This window comes from Streptopelia decaocto (genome assembly GCF_964273445.1).
Source record: "Streptopelia decaocto genome assembly, chromosome: Z".
Taxonomy (NCBI): domain Eukaryota; kingdom Metazoa; phylum Chordata; class Aves; order Columbiformes; family Columbidae; genus Streptopelia; species Streptopelia decaocto.
Window position 1 is genome coordinate 79,944,266 of NC_138657.1, and position 17,284 is coordinate 79,961,549.

General features: G+C 46.4%; 1 protein-coding gene across 6 annotated transcripts in view; it reads left to right on the forward strand.

Annotated features, from left to right (window-relative positions):
• CTIF (cap binding complex dependent translation initiation factor) overlaps positions 1-17,284 on the forward strand; it is a 148,383-nt gene that overhangs the window by 20,278 nt on the left and 110,821 nt on the right. For 5 of the 6 annotated variants that reach the window (XM_082074232.1, XM_082074233.1, XM_082074234.1 and 2 more), the window contains exons 2-3: positions 5,836-6,048; positions 11,159-11,242. In XM_082074232.1, coding sequence (XP_081930358.1) covers positions 5,869-6,048; positions 11,159-11,242 — 264 coding nt within the window. In that variant the 5' untranslated portion in view covers positions 5,836-5,868. Of the gene's footprint in view, positions 1-5,835; positions 6,049-11,158; positions 11,243-14,562; positions 14,662-17,284 lie in introns of those variants that run through there. The other variant, XM_082074236.1, reaches the window with a different exon arrangement.

A 17,284-nucleotide genomic window follows, 5' to 3' on the forward strand; every position in this document is an offset into this window, starting at 1 on the left:
TACATTTCTGTGCTTGGCATTGTTTGGAATCTGGAAAAATACCAGTTATAGAGCAGCAAATCCAAATGGTAGACGTGATGTCTGTGCTCACAGTAATACCTGGATGGGGGGAGTCATGGTTCATCTGGATTGCTTTCATTTTTCTGTAGTTACTGTTCATACAGTTTTCTGGGTACAAAAGGCGGCCGCCGGCAATAAACTGCTCCTTTCATTCTCTGCTTTAGAAAGACACATTGCTAATTACTTGTTGTTGGAAATGGGCTGGGCTGGGAGAGAGAAAATATTGCTGCTGCAGTAGCTCATTAAAAGGAGATGCAGGGAAGCGGCTGCACTGATCGGCAGGAGTTCAAACCCCAAATGTAGGTGGTCAAAGGTCCTTCTGCCTGTTCTGCTGCCAAAGTGTCAGCTTGCAGACGGTTATTTGCAGAATTAAAACACGGGGAAGGTTTCACGTGACCTGGAGGTGCTGAGAAGCAGATAAGAAATAGGAGAGTTGTCCTACATCTGTGTGGTCCAATTGTTCCTCACCTCTCAGGTGTGGGGCTGAAGGAACCTCGTTCTCCATGGCTTTGGAAAGGTGATGATGGAGGGTTTGACCAGGCTGCCCAGGGCAGTGGTGGAGTCACCATCCCTGACATGTCTAAAACACATGGAGATGAGGTTCTTAAGGCCATGATTTAGTGCTAGAGTTGGGTTAATGGTTGAACTCGTTGATTTTGAGGGTCCATCCAACCAAAACGATTCTATGACCATGTTTTCTTCCTCTCTGCCCAGCCCCAGAAGGCACAAAGCAGAAGAAGGTGCCATCTCACTGGGATGTGATGTCCAACAGGTCTTCACTGATGGGAGTAGAGAGCAATGGGGTGGGTTTTGGAGGCTGGGCAAGAGATGTGAAAACTGATGATGGTTCCTCATGGGACCAGGCTGGAGCCTCTCCTTGGATCTCCTAGAGGTCTTTTTGGTTTGATTTTGCCATCATCCCATGCAGGCACAAATAAATAAATCTGTGGGCTGCTCAGGTGGTTCTCAATTTGTATCCTGGGTTTCTCAGAGCAGAAGGGACCTGCTGGATCACAGCAGTATTTAAAATTTATTTATTATAAACTCCCTGGGGAGAGTGAATGTGAGAGAGATGCTGGACGACCCACCACAGAAGGAGGTGGCCTCATCGGTACGTGAAGAATTTGTGCCGTGGCCGCCTTTTATAGGAAGCATCTCTTGTTCCCAGCAAAACACGGGATCGTAAATCCTGTATGGTGAGAAAAATGTTTACAAGGATCTGTCAGGGTAACTCTGGAGCCTGTCACAGCCTTTATTTCTGGGGAATAAATCTTCTGCAGAGAGGGGCTGCTCTGCGTTCCTCCTGCCCTATGTTGGGATTACAGAGGAATGCATGGGCGGATTGGCATGGGAACTTTTTCAGCGTTTATCTAGAGGATAAATAAGGAAGAGGCTCAGGATTACGAACCGGGATGCCTTAAGTGAGTTATTTAAGTCCGTATTTAAACAATGGAGGCCAAGTGGTTGGAAAGGTTGGCTTGGGCGCTTGCCATTTATTGGAATTTGATGGGTGTTGGACCTTTCGATCACAGAATTTTGATACAGGTGCCTAAAATTGGAGAAGCCTGATGCTGAGTGCTGCATTTCTGCCTGAACTCTGTATTTTAGAGATCTTTTCCAATCATCTTACCTAGGTGTTAGCATTGAGTGTTAGCTCCTGGCAATGTATTTGTCAATTAAATCCACTTCCAACTTTTGATATTCGAGTGGTTCTCCTGTCTTTGACGGCCACAACCTTCAAAGAAACTTGTCGTGTGCGGGAAGGCATTTTCACCTTTCAGCATCCATCCAATGGAAGTGAAAACATGGCAAAAGCGACCTCTTGATTTTGTTTCCTTTGCTGATGCCCGAGCAGGTTGAACCTTGGGTGGGAGTGAGAAGTTGTGTGGTCGTTGGCTAATGATATGTTAGGACATTGGTTTGTCTTGCTGAGTTGGGGCAAGAATTATTTTAGGAAGATCACTTCGTGGACCAGCAGTCTTGCTGACAAGGTTGCCATATCGGCATATTTTCCACTGAAAACTCCTGTTCTTCACTTCAGGGAATGATATTTGTGTGAGGCTGGAGTCTCTGCCCCCTTGGGATGGTTGTGGGTCCCACCCTGGCATGGCTGGGCTGCTCAGTCCAGGTTTTGGAGAATTTCTGTCTTGGGGTGATGGAGAGAAGATGGTTGGAGCATCTTCCCTGAGGGAAGTGCATAGGGATGGGGTCCTCTCACCCGGACTTCAATGAGCTGATGGAAATACATTCCTGTTCCTGCATATCTCTCTTCTCATCATGAGCTCATGTTTTCTTCCATCCTTTTGGTTCCAAGTTCCCCTGTGTTGTTGCCTCCTACCCATCTTGCCCCAAGTGGGTTCCTTCTCTATTGCTGCTCTTCACGTATCAGACTCGCCACTTGGTTCCACAAGTTCAACAAGCCTGGAGCATCTTTGGGAGAAGGTGAAGAAACAGAAATGTCATTAAAAATGCTTATTCTTATTGAATTTATTTGCTGATTAAAGTTAAACTGTACAATTGCCATAAACTGTATAATCTTACTAGAGCAAGAACCACATTTAGATCACTCTTTAAAATAACAACTATTAATAATAATTATACATTACAGTAATGCTGATAATAATTAAGTTATAATAAGCACTTTGCACTTCTGTCAGCTTTTTCTGCTGCTGATTCTTTGTTTTATGGTCATAGTAATGAGCACAGCGTGGGCTTCATAGGAAAGGTTTGGAAGGTGATTTTCAGACTCCAGAGACTTACAGGCTTCATGCTTTGACGAAACAGGGGGAAGAGGAGGGAACAGCAAAAAAAATATATATTTGAGGTTGATCTCTTTTAATTATCATTAAGGAATGTATCTGGGGTCTGGGAATCCTTGGTGGTAGATTTTTTGCCAACACAAATCCAAGGGTTGGTCACTCCCTGAAGAGTTCTCAAGAACATGTGTTTGCTCAGTTTAGGAAGACATTCAACTGCTTTGCTGCTCAGTTTTGGAGTTTTCTTGGAAAACCTCTTGTTTGTAGATGTTTTGGGGGCAAGGTGAGATGGGAAACCTTCTCCAGGCTTGAAGACACCACACATGACACCAAAAAGAGCAGGAGACCATCCAGCCCATGCTGCCTTCCCATCAGAGAGTGTTGATTTTGTTAAAGGAGAGAAGGTTTATTATTAGTGTGGAGAGTAAACCTTTGGTCTGGATCTAGGTGACTTCTTCCCTTCCCAAGATGGCTCCTGTCGAGGATGAAGGGCCACCATTTTTGCTCCAAAATCTGCTTCTCTTAATGGACCAGGCTGCTTGAACCAGGAACCAGTTAGCAGGACCCAGCCAGTGGACCTCTGTAAACCTGTGATGGTTTTGGTTGGTCAAGCATGTGCGTCTCACACTTGGTAGAATTAGGTAGAGCCCAGAAATCAATGGGTAACAATTCAAAATTTTGGCTTGAAAAAGCTTCTAGAGGACGTTGACCAAAACAACCCTCATCTGATCTTTGGGACATCTCTGGGCAGGATGGTGGAATTGGAGAAGGCACTTGCATGATGATTTGGAAAGACTCATCTAAAATGGGTGAAACTCCTCAGGAGTAAGTACAAAAAGTCAACTGAGAGAGCAGAGGAAGCTTTTTTTAAGTGATGAAGTGCTTGAACGTCATCTCATGGAACCCTAAAACCATTCAGGTTGGAGAAGTCTTCCAGCCACTTGCCCAAAGCAGTGTCAGCATCAAGTTTGGACATCACCTTGCTGCTGTAGCGATCAGGCATGTGTGGTCCTAACTGTGAGCCCCCATATCGGAAGGGAACATGGTCAGAAAGGGGAGTTCAAAGGACAAACTCAGAAAACCCAGAGCTGGTCACTACCAGGAGATGCCCCAAAGTCAAGATGTTGCTTGTTGACCCTCTTTCTTGATGCTCTGGGTTGGGTGACAGTGACTTATTGTTAGTGACCCCTGCACAGATGTGTTGTCCAGTCTCTGTGACATTACATGATTCACACCGACAAAGCATATAAAGAAGATTACAGACCATGACTTGTTCATTTTTTATCTTATTATGGGGGCTGGATGTCAACCAACTTGTTGTCCATGCTTGGACATCTGCTCTGGAGATCATTGTATCCAGTGATGATCCTATCTCAGGTGGTAACTCATCACCCTTAAAAATAGAGGTTTGCTTTCCTGTGGGGAGAGGTGAAGGTAATACAAGACGACTTGGGTTTAGAATTTCCTACTGGAGGTCCATAAATATCTCAAATAGATGGTTTGTGGTAATTTGGTGAACCTGGTGACTTCTGACAAACCTTTTCTGTCCCAGTCCACCAACTGTCCTGTTGCTAATCATCAGATGCTCCTTGGGCATAGGGTGAGCACCCCAAAAATTGCCCTGGCCTTGATTTCCTCTTAAAAAAAAGGGGGGGGCAGAAAAGACTTTACATTGTGTTGTTTGGCCCCAAGGGATGGATGATGCTTGAAATGCTTGATCCAGCTGTATCACTTGCCCCCTTCCTCACATGGTCCAGGACTTATTGCAACCACCTAATCTCCCAACTCTTTCTTTAGCGCTTTTTGTTTAGTAATTAGTGCTTTCCATTTGCTAATTGGCACTAATTAAGAAAAAAGCCAGAAGCATGCCCTCCTCCAGGGCTTCATGCTCTCTGGGGCTCCTCTTTTTTATTTCTTCTCTGTAATTTTTTTCTCCTTTTTAATACGCCACATGATTTTTTGTTCAGGAGCTAATGTGTGATATTGATCTAAATAATGAGCCTTTTTGACAGTCTGGGCACATTTGGGAATAAATCCTTGAGCAGATGAAATCCTGAGGCCAGAACTGCTCGTTCTTGGCAGTTCCCAAACGAAGCCACAATTGTTCAGAAGTGACAGATGAGAAATACTTTGGGAGCTGGAAATTACATGAGCTGGGAACAGATTTTTTTGTTACTTTTTTCTCCTTCCCTTCGGAATTTGCTTGGTAATTTTATACTCATCTCAAAACAGACTGTAAATACAATTTTCCTGGTGAAGGATGAAATCTTGATGTCCTGCAACGTGGTGGGAGGTCTCGTGTCTTCTCCCACCCAGGTGCAGGGAAGGAGGAATATGAGTTTTACCACAAAACACTGAATCCAAAGCTTAATTCATGCTCAAACCTGTCCAGGTACGGGAGCTGATGGTTTATTTTCTTTAAGGTGTGATTGACACTCAACCATGGAGAAATAAGGAGGAGGAGATCGTCATAAAGCCTCTAAATCTTCTGTAGAACCGTTCTGCAGAGAGAGAGGTTCTAAAAATAGGTTTTCTGTTTCACCCCCATGTGCAGACCTCGCTGGGCCATTTACAGCTGCACCGTTGACTCATCATCATTTATTGCTGCTGTCCTAGAGAAGATTTTCAACTGTCACCCTCTTCCTTACACCCTTGTCCATCATCTCAAGCTTATCACTCTTCACCCAGCACATCTAATGCCTTGGGCTTTTTAAATTCAGCTTTTTTAATGTTTTTTTCTTGCGCATGTGTCTGGTGGTTTTCAGTAGTTTGGTTTTTAATAAGGAAGATAAGCAAAATGTCTGGTGTTGTCGGAATATTACTGAAATGTGACTTTTTTTGTTTGTCCATGCATGGAAACTCTAAATGTGACCACCTAGGTTTAGTATAAATGTTACTAGATGTACAGCGAAAACATTCCAGCTATGATAACCAACAGGCTTTGGCTACTGGTATTTTACCCTCTTTATAATTTCTGGGAATTAATTTCTTGCCTTTGTTTTTAAATTTTACTTTTCAGGCCCCCTCTGTTCTCAGCGTCTCTCCTGAAGGGATGGAGAACTCATCGGTGGCGTCGGCCTCCTCGGAGGCGGGGAGCAGCCGCTCTCAGGAGATTGAGGAGCTGGAGCGTTTCATCGACAGCTACGTCCTGGAGTACCAGGTGCAGGGGCTGCTGACAGATAAAACGGAGGGGGACGGAGAGAGCGAGAAGACACAGTCCCACATCTCACAGGTGGGTGAAGTGTGGGAAAGGGGCTGGTTTGGGGATGCGCATCCAGCCGAAACAGCCTTTTGAGTGTTGGGTTGTAAAGCAGGACATAATAAAAGGGTGAATTTGGGGCAGCTTGCTTGTTCAACCAGGCATGAGGCTGGTGGAAGTCTCCTGACAACTGGTTTTTGTTTCTTCATGATCTCAAGGTGCATGCCCTGAAGCTTTTTGAATTCTCCAAGGTTCCTATTTATGGAAGCACAAGTTTTATGAGGAGCTGAGGGAACTGGGGCTGTTTATCCTGGAGAAAAGGAGGCTGAGGGGAGACCTTATCACTCTCTACAACTACCTGAAAGGAGGTTGTAGCATAGAGAGTGTTGGTCTCTTCTCCCAAGTAGCAAGCGATACGACAAGAGAAAACAGCCTCAAGTTGCACCAGGGGAGGTTGAGGTTAGATCTTGGGCACAATTTCTTCCCCAAAGGGCTGTCAGGCATCGGAACAGGCTGCCCAGGGCAGTGCTGGAGTCACCATCCCTGGAGGGGTTGAAAAGGCGTTTAGATGAGGTTTTCAGGGATATGGGTTAGTGCCAGTCTTCGGTTAACGGTTGGACTCGATGATCTTGAAAGTCTCTTCCAACCAAAATTATTTGATGATTCTATGATTCTATACATGAATGACATTTCATCTGTAAATAGAGTGTACCTCTCTGCATCCCAAGCAGCATGCTGCTTCTCTAGGGTGGAAAAATCCTGTAAGGATTGGCAAGAGCTGCAGTGGGGAGGTGCTCAGTAGTGAGATGTCTTCCCATCCATATGCACAGAAGTGTCCATGAAACAACCAAGACCAGAAGGTCAATAAAACCTCCACATACTCCCCAAAAGTGTGTTTTTTGTGGGCATTTTAATACATGTGATAAACTGTTTGCCATGAAGGTTGTTCATGGCCTCAAGTTGCGCCAGGGGAGGTTGAGGTTGGATCTTGGGCACAATTTCTTCCCCAAAGGGCTGTGGGGCATTGGAACAGGCTGCCCAGGGCAGTGCTGGAGTCACCATCCCTGGAGGGGTTGGACAGACACACAGATGAGGTTCTCAGGGACATGGGGCAGTGCCAGGGGTGGGGTAACGGTTGGACTCGATGATCTTATGGTCTCTTCCAACCAAAATGATTCTATGATTTTATTTGTGCTGTATTTCAGAGGATGTGAATAGCCAGCAAACAGAGAGGTGGTTATAGGGAGAATGTGGTTTGGTGTTGTCATTAAGAATGATACGGTCCTAGCTAGTTTTGTTCCTAAAAATTGACATTTTAGGTCCAACACAAGGAGAAATGTCGTTCCCCCGAGGGAAATGGTTTGTGTTCTGGTGCCGTGGTGTGCTGAAGATGTGAACTGTCGAAGGGATAAGGAGCCCATGGTTCATGGAACAGGGAGCTCTGGTCTGTGCACTTGGGCTTGTAAGCCTGCCGTGATCTTCCATTTGTGACAGAAGTGCTTTCCTATCCCATGACATTCCTGGTAGGATAAAATATTTAGGTTAGAGCCTAGTTATGAGGATGCAATAAGAATAATAAGAGTATTAATTGCTTACAAATGAGGCCCCGCTTCCACAGGGCTTTGTTTTTACCTTTAAATTAGGAGGAGTGGTTGAGGTAGGAGGAAAAGGTGCTCTCCAACTAGTTCCAGAGGTCCCCTGCCCTGTGCACCCCAGTGTGGAAAAGCCAGTGTCCCCAAGTCCAGCAGAGCGGAGTTTGTGCTCCAACCTGAACCTCATGAAGCTCAACAAGGCCAGGTCCAAGGTCCTGGGGTGCATGAGGAAGAATGACCAGCAGGTCACGGGAGGTTGTTCCTCCCTCTCTGCTCTGCCCTGGTGAGGCCACCTCTGGAGTTCTGTGTCCAGTTCTGGGCTCCCCAGTTTAAGAAGCACAAGGAATTACTGGAGAGAGTCCAGTGGAGGGACACAAAGATGCTGAGGGGTCTGGAGCATCTTTCTAATGAGGAGAGACTGAGAGAGCTGGGGCTGTTCAGTTGGAGAAGAGAAGCTGAGAGGGATCTTATCAATGTGATAAATATCTGCAGGGTGGGTGTCAAGAGGATGGACCAGACTCTGTTCAGTGGTGCCCAATGACAGGATGAGGGGCAACGGGCACAGACTGGAGCACAGGAGGTTCCATCTGAATATGAGGAGAAACTTCTTTAGTTTGAGGTGCCAGAGCCTGGCCCAGGCTGCCCAGAGAGGTTGTGGAGTCTCCTTCTCTGCAGACATTCAAACCCGCCTGGACACGATCCTGTGTGACCTGCTCTGGTGACCCTGCTTGAGCAGGTGGGTTGGACTGGATGATCTCCTGAGGTCCCTTCCAACCCCAACCAGTCTGTGATTCTGTGATTCCTGCACCCAGGTTGTGGCAGCCCCTGGTATTGTTACAGACTGGGAGATGGATGAGTTCAGAGCAGCTTTGGAAAAAACAGCTTGGGGACACTGGTGGGTGACAAATTGGACAAACCTGTTAGTCCAGAGGACGTCACTGAAGTGATCCGAGGCTGGAACAGCTCTGCTGGGAGGACAGGCTGAGAGAGTTGGGGTGTTCAGCTGGAGAAGAGAAGCTTGGGGAGACCTTATTGCACCTTTCCGGACTTAAAAGAGGCCTGTGAGAAAGATGGGGACAGACTTTTGAGCAGGACCTGTTGTGACAGGACAAGGGGTGATGGTTTTAAACTAAAGGAGGGAGATTCAGCTGGACATGAGGAAGGAATTGTTGTCCCTGAGGGTGGTGAGAGCCTGTCCCAGGTTGGGCAGAGAGGTGGTGGCTGAACCATCCCTGGAGACATCCCAGGCCAGGCTGGACGGGGCTCTGAGCAACCTGAGCTGGTGAAGATGTCCCTGCAATAGAAATACTATTGAAATAGAAATAAATTAAAAGTCAGAGTTTTGCGACCACTTGAAGCCTGTCCACACCTCTGCCCATCTTCGGGACAAAATCTGCCAGTTCTCATGGTAGCCCATGTACAATTTTTGCCTTAAGATCCTTGGCTGCAACAACCAAATCCATCTTCCACTCGTGGAAATGGTATTTCATCTCTCCTGGCTGGCCTGCCCTGAAAAAAAAGGAGCTGCTGGGTGTTTTATGTCAATTCTGGGGATGCTGCCTCTAAAGATGGTTAGGTTGTATTTTAAAAGAAAAAGGAATAATAATGAAAGATCTGAACTTTGAAATGTCTTAGAGGCATCTCAAGATAAGCAGCTAAATGTGGTTTTACCACAGACCATAGGTGTCTAAGTTTAATTAGGATTTCTATGGAAAACTCCAACAGAATGCAATATTTTAGATTTTTAGGGTTGTATATGGGACAAAAAGTGAGGATGGGCTTTTAGATAGGGCACCCACTTATCGAGCCATGTCTTAAAGAATGTGTTAAGAAGAAATTATCTGTTGTCTCCCACAGATATTAATTGTCCCACCTCATTCCTGAGATTTGTAGAAGAAATAATGAGGAATTTTTATTTCTTGTTTTTTCTTCCTGATCACTTCCCATCGAAGCCATAAGCACACATGTACCTTGCAGCTCGCTGGAGTAAACCTGATGGAAATAAGCCCGATCAAAGGTGGAATGTTCCCTTTTAATGAGAAATGAAGGAAAAAGGATGAGTTTATGGTGAAGGCACTAGGCTGAGACCAAGAAAATTGTTTTTAACTGTGAGGTTCTCCTGGCAACATATTCTTTAACTTTGGCCAAGTTACTTTGTTTCCTTGTGGCTGTAATAATGTTTTTGGTTTTTCTTACCTGAATCCATCATCAGACTAGAAAATCCCGAAGTGCAGGTGTTCCCATGGTGGAGCTGTCTCCAGCCTTGCTCCCACCAGAAAAAAAAGAGGGAAATTGCAATTTTCTTTGGCTGTGGCCGTAAGAACAGGTGAGATTTACCTTGGGAGACCTTTCCAAGCACGTGGTCTGCACTCAAAATTGTTAAAGGAGACATGGAAAGTTCTAGCATAAGGTTTTCAAGCATGATAGAACCATAAGCTTGTCCAGCTAGGTCAGCAGAGGTGGCAGAAGAACAACGGGCAGCTCGTTAAAGAATTAATTAAAGGTGAGGCTGAGGTTTCCCATCTGTTTGAGCTACATAGAGATGGTGAACAGTTCTAGTGGTGGCTCTTCCTCTTATTTTGTAGCTTCATCCTTCCAAGAAGTTCTCAGGTAGCTGTTGTTTGTATGGAATTGACTTTTCATTCTCTCAAAACATCAGTCTTGGTGGTGGAATCCAAATGGTGGATTGGATTGCTCCATGGAGCAACCGAACACTTCCAGGGTGAAAAACCTCAGTAATGGGGCTGGTGACCAAGGTTCAGGTTCAACCTTGTTGCGGGGGTGACAAAATGACTTTAGGAATAAGCAGCATCTTTCACATTTGTCTAGTGAAAGTTGCTTTTTCCTTTTTTTCTCTTTTTTCCCCAGTATGATGTAGCCCTTCATTTTTTTGATGGGGGGAAATAACCCAACAAATGACTCAAAATTTTCTGGAAGCACCTTGCTGTCAAACGTTGAGGGAAGCTGACCGAAGCAGCTTGTGATCCCCCAAGTCTGGGAAGACCTCTGATGCCCTTCACCATGGGGTGACAGCAGGGCTACCCTCAGGCTGCATATCACAGCTGTGGCAATGGCCAAACCTGTAGCTCTGAGCTCTTTTTTATGTTTTCTTTACAATAAAAACAGGTTTTTTTGGCAGCTCAGGACTCCTGTCTGTCCCTGAAGTGAACAGAGGTGGGAAAGGCATAAAAATTCCCAACTTTTCTTGGAGAACTCCATGGAAAAGAGTAATCAATTTGAGCTGCCATGGTGCCCACCACACGCCTGAGATACCCAACACCCTTGGAGTCTGTAAGGAAATAGTGGAGACGTTTTTATTGCAAAGCATCATTTCAGCTGCCTTCCAGAAATTATTCCCCCTGCTCACCATCAGCGGGTGCAATATTTCCAAGCCAAAGCCTTTGAGATCGTCACTAAAAGGGGGTGACCCGCATGCATACGCTGATGCTGGTGCCCACACAGTGTTTTCTGTGCGATGTGGACTGACGCAGCAGTTTTCCCCGGCTCGGTTGTTATTCTAAACAGTCCTTTTTTTTTTATCCCTTTTGCAGTGGACGGCAGATTGTAGCGAGCAGCTTGATGGCAGCTGTTCCCCATCCCGAGGGAAGGGCTCGTCGTCTCACGAACACAATCAGGTAAGGGTTGTTTTTAGCTCTTTCTCACCTAAAACTTTGCCTTTATTCTTGTGTGGCCTCAGTTTTAACTTTCCCTCTCCCACCAAAACCATGGGAGATGGACAACATCCCGATGTGTGGGTAGATGATCTGACCAGAAGTTTTTTGCTCTGCGATAAAAGGGAAATAAATATGGCGTGTCCCATTTATTCCTGAAGAGCTTCTTATTGCCACCTGTGTGAGGGACATCTTTGGAGCATCAAAACTGTCTTGGAAGTATGATGTATAGATGAGGTGAGGGATCCAGGACAAGGGCAAAGGGCCTCAAGTTGTGCCAGGGGAGGTTGAGGTTGGATCTGGGGAACAATTTCTTCCCCAAAGGGCTGTGGGGCATTGGAACAGGCTGCCCAGGGCAGTGCTGGAGTCACCATCCCTGGAGGGGTTGGAAATGCACAGAGATGAGGTTCTCAGGGACATGGAGCAGTGCCAGGGGTGGGTTGTGGTTGGACTTGATGATCTTGAAAGTCTTTTCCAATCAAAATGATTCTGTGGTTTTATGTAGCTGTGCTTCTCGGTTATGTGCTGCAGGACGAGGATGGTATTGGAGGGAAGAGGATTAAATGGGTGAGAGGGTGAACTGGGAGAAGAAGCCAGATTGCACATGCTGAGAGCCCGTGTTGGGTTTGCAATGACAAAAAACAGGTGTGAGTTGGTTTTGGTGGTTGTACGTAGAGTGAACATCAGTGAAGAGTTGTTTGAATCTCTGGAGGTGACTCTCCCTCCTCTGTGCGAGCACTGACGTGGGAGAAGGTTGGCAAGAGTGAAGGTGTGGATTGGACTGTTGTCACCTGGTCGAGGAGCTACTGTGCCACCATGAGACCATCAGCCCTGTGACAGCAACATTGTCCCAAGAAGATATGAGACTGAGCCAGCTGCAGGAAAGGGTGTAAAGTGGCATTTACAGTTGCTGCGGCTGATGGGCGTCCCACCTGGAGAAGAAGCTTCAGGCTGATGGTTTTGGTGCTCTTGCCCTGCTTGATGTCCTCCAGGCTTCAGTCCCACATGTGCGATCTATGAGAAGAAGCCTGGAAGCCCCTTGCAGGGTGGTACAAGAATCCATGCCAGTCTGAGTGGTGTGTGTTGCAGCTCCCACATCCCATTTTGGACATGGCTTTGTGCTAGGAGCTGGTGGACTGTGGGATGGGGACTCACATGTCCCCTTCCACCATGTGCCTGTCCATGCAGGTCCAGGGCAGTGACTGTCCCCTGGTTCTGGGCACTGCTGAGGCCAAACCTCGATTCGTGGAGTCAGTTTTGGGCCCCTCACACCAAGAAAGGCCTTGAGGTGCTGGAGGAAGTGGAGAGAAGGGAACAGAGCTGGGGAAGGGGCTGGAGCACAAGTGTGATGGGAGCGGCTGAGGGACCTGGGGGGTTCAGCTGGAGAACAGGAGCTGAGGGGAGACAGGGACACAAAGAAACGACCTCAAGTTGCGCCAGGGGAGGTTGAGGTTGGATCTGGGGAACAATTTCTTGCCCAAAGGGCTGTGGGGCATTGGAACAGGCTGCCCAGGGCAGTGCTGGAGTCACCATCCCTGGAGGGGTCGAACAGATGCGCAAGTGAGGTTCTCAGGGATCTGGGGCAGTGCCAGGGGTGGGGAAACAGTTGGACTCAGTGATCTTGAGGGTCTTTTGCAACCAAAGTGATACTATGATTCTATGCAAAGGTGCTGGGATCATCTGTGCAAACAACTGCACACAATAAAGACAGGATCTTGTTGTGTAGCAAGGTTCATGCTGTGCAGAGACGCTGCTTTGGATGAGCTTCTGACGGTGCCAGATGGGTTTGGGATTTTAATTTCTTCTAGTTTTGATCTGCTCTGAAATATTCGGCAGCAAAACCCCAACTGGGCTCTTCCCACCATCCCAGCCACCTGCTTGAAATTCAGCTGGGTGGCTGGTCGTTCCCATCGAGACTCCTTGGCTGGCTCGCTGTGTTTGCAGGACCTTCCCTGGGGGAGAAGGTCCCTGGTTCTTCACCCAGGGGCTCAGCGGATGGGCCCATCTCTGGTGGGTACCACAGGAGGATGCAGAAGTCACCTACAGGTGATACTTTCCTGGCTCAAATCAGCGCAACCCTGACAGCTTCCACCTACCCTGTGCCGTGCTCTCTTTTGTTTCAACTTCTGGGGGTTTTAATTTTGATTTTTATTTTTATTTTTTTCTCTTTTCTCTTTTTATTTTCATCTTCACTCTTCCCTCTTCTTCCCTCTTCTTCCCTCTTCTTCCTTCTTCTTCCTTCTTCTTCCTTCTTCTTCCTTCTTCTTCCCTCTTCTTCCCTCTTCTTCCCTCTTCTTCCCTCTTCTTCCCTCTTCTTCCCTCTTCTTCCCTCTTCTTCCCTCTTCTTCCCTCTTCTTCCCTCTTCTTCCCTCTTCTTCCCTCTTCTTCCCTCTTCTTCCCTCTTCTTCCCTCTTCTTCCCTCTTCTTCCCTCTTCTTCCCTCTTCTTCCCTCTTCTTCCCTCTTCTTCCCTCTTCTTCCCTCTTCTTCCCTCTTCTTCCCTCTTCTTCCCTCTTCTTCCCTCTTCTTCCCTCTTCCTCTTCTTCTTTTTCTTCTCCTTATTTTTTTCTTCTTTTTCTTCTTTTTTGTTTTACTTTTACTTTTTATCTGGTTTTTATTTTCTATCTCATTTTTACTGTTTTTTCTTTTAAAAAATTTTTATTCATTTTTAAATTTTTATTAATTTTTATTGTTCCTGCACATCAAACCCATTTGATCTCCTCCAGCGCAGCGCTTGTTTTCTCTACACATACACTCGCCGATGCCCGTTCTCTTTTCTCTGCATTCGTGCTCTCCCAGCCTGCAGCAGAGCTCAGAATTCTCTCTCTCCATGTTGGGCTTCCTTTAACAGTGAGTAACAAATTTTCCTTGGCACCAAAGCAGAGCTGCAAGCTATTGTTCTTCTGTCTTGGCAAGCATTTCTCTTTCCGTCACTGATGTACGAGTGAAACGCTGTTGGTGAGAAATAGCTTCAGTTTATTACCATTTCTGGGTATTGGTTTTTCACTAGTAGCTTTAAAAATTAAAAGAAGAAAACACTTACAAGGTGTTTGTCTTGAACATAAATTATAAATCATTCTTCAAGCCTGCTAAGGAGAAAACTGGCTAATTATTTCCCAAGGGATGTCGAGGCATTTTTTTGGTTGTGATTTTTTATGGATTTTGAGGGGTTTGGTTGGAAAACCGAATTCCTCTTTTTCCTATTTTATTTCTAGCTGAGATTTCCGCCTTGCCGGTTGTGCGATACCTACCGGTCTCAGTTGAAAAATACTCGGATGTGAGATTTCTGCTGGTGTCAGCCACTGTGAGAATGTGAGTTATGTATCGATAACCCTCATATGCCTCACGCAGTTCTAACCTGACGATCAGAAAAATGGAAATCCAGGTTAGTCCTGCAAATATATTGGGTGTCTGGTTCCTTTTCTGCGAAAGCAGAATAGTCCAGGGCCACATTTTCAAAAATAATCAGTTTCCTAAAGGTTATAAAGAGCCCAAGTGAAGCTGAAAATCCCTCTCCGCATCCCTAAGTACCCGATGCCTCTGAAATTCTTGTATTTAGGATCCAGTGAGGTTAAAGCAAGTAAAAGAAATATTTTGATTTTTCTCTGTGTATCTATATAGACATTTATATGTAATATGTGTGTATATAAACATCCACGGGATGTTGTATAAGCATGGGGATGAGAACAATTCCTGGATAATGTGCAATTTAAGGGTAATAATAAGGTGTCGTGATGCAACCTGCAGTCCAGGATATTCCTAAATTGCTGTTTTTCCAATTTTGTTGTCTTTTTCTGGGAAAGACACCCCCCCCCCCCCGCCCCATACTTGCCCTGTTCTTACACTCCTTGATGAGATATCCACTACTAGCAGATGTGGGAAATAAATGGGGGTCATTGCCTGTAGGTTGACACTTGTGCATCCCGTACAAAGCAGCGGCTTAAAAATGGAGAAAATTCCCCCTTTTACTTTGCTCTTTCCAGTTCTCCGGGCAGGTGGGTGTGAGAAGACACTTTGGTCATAGAAGATCTCAGAACGTGTATTTTGTGTACTCCTGGTGTGCTGAGAAAATCCCTGTTTCATAATTATATCTGGCTCATTTATAATTCTCTTTGTTTCCTGCTGTGAACACTGAGTTTGCTCCGTGCTCCACTAAACCCTGCGGCATTTCAGTGACACCCCCCAAAAGGTCTTTTAGCACCACATGAACCTCGGGGGTAGAGAACACTCCATCGATATCCATGAGATACTCTCATATTATTGCCTCTATAAATGAGGAAAGTTTAGATAATAGAATGATTTTAAATCTTCTTCTGTTTGGATTTTTTTTTTTAAAAAAAACACCCAGTGGGAAGATTTTACATAATACTTTATTTGCATTCCCCTCGTGAGGCTGTTGCAAGTAGGAAGCTCTTTGATTCATTAAGTAAAAGATTTTTGGTATGGTATTTATTTAGGGAGCTGTGGGAGCCCTTGGTACATGAAAAAAGAAAAACAAAGGAAGACAAAAACCAGAGCGGTTCTGCGGGTTTGTCTCATTTCTTCAGGTGGTGGGAGAGAGAGCTGAAAATCCTTTCTTCACGGCCAAGTTCATCCCTTCCCTTTGTGGTGGCTGTCACCCATTGTCACCAAGCAGAAGACTGCAGTGTTAGTCAACAGCAGCTGAACATGAGCCAGCGTGTGCCCAGGTGGCCAAGAGGCCACCAGCATCCTGGCTGGTACCAGCACTGGTGTGGCCAGCAGGCCCAGGGCAGTGACCGTCCCTGTGCTGGGACCTGGGGAGGCCAAACCATGAATCCTGGGGGCAGTTTTGGGCCCCTCACACCAAGAAAGACCTTGAGGTGCTGGAGCGAGTGGAGAGAACGGAACGGAGCTGGGGAAGGGGCTGGAGCACAAGTGTGATGGGAGCGGCTGAGGGACCTGGAGGGTTCAGCTGGAGAACAGGAGCTGAGGGGACACAGGGACACAAAGAAACAGCCTCGGGTTGCGCCAGGGGAGGTTGAGGTTGGATGTGGGGAACAATTTCTTCCCCAAAGGGCTGTGGGGCATTGGAACAGGCTGCCCAGGGCAGTGCTGGAGTCACCATCCCTGGAGGGGTTGAACAGATGCAGAGATGAGGGTCTCAGGGACTTGGGGCAGTGCCAGGGGTGGGGTTAACGGTTGGACTCGATGATCTTGAGGGTCTCTTCCAACGAAAATGATTCTATGGTTCTAAATGGGACTGCAACTTATTTTACTGCTGATTTGCATGTGTATCCATGTCCCAGCAGGTGCAGAAGGAAATTGTTGCATGGTTGGGGGACCTCAGAGGCTTCTCTGGTGGATGGTCCTTGTTGCCACCCTACTGAGCAGAGAAGGACCTGGGAGTTCTGTGGGTAACAGGATGACCGTGAGCCAGCAACGTGCCCTTGTGGCCAAGAAGGCCAATGGTACCTGGGGTGCATTAGGAAAAGTGTGACCAGCAGGTCAAGGGAGGTTGTTCCTCCCTGTCTGCTCTGCCCTGGTGAGGCCATATCTGGAGTTCTGTGTCCAGTTCTGGGCTTCCCAGTTCAAGAAGGACAAGGAATTACTGGAGAGAGTCCAACAGCGGGCTATGAAGATGGTAAGGGGTCTGCTTGCCAGCTTAAAAGCGCTGCCATCAGCAGGCAGCATGTAATACCCCAAAACTTTCACTAACCAGGTCAACACTAGAGAGTGGAGGGGTGATGCTTGCGAAGAGGGTGGCAGGATCTCCCCACCAAAGATGTAAGTAATTTCCCTGTGTCCGGCTTTAGATGCCCGTCCTTGGGTCCAATCTGAAACACGGTCATTTTCATTGAATCATAGAATCATTTTGGTTGCAAAAGACCGTTAAGATCATTGAGTCCAACCATTAACCCAAGTCCACCTCTAGACCACGTCCCTAAGAACCTCATCTACGTGCCTTTTGAACATCTCTGGGATTGGTGACTCTACCACTTTTCTTGCTCAGCAAAATGTGAAGGATGATCCTGGGGGCAATTTGATGT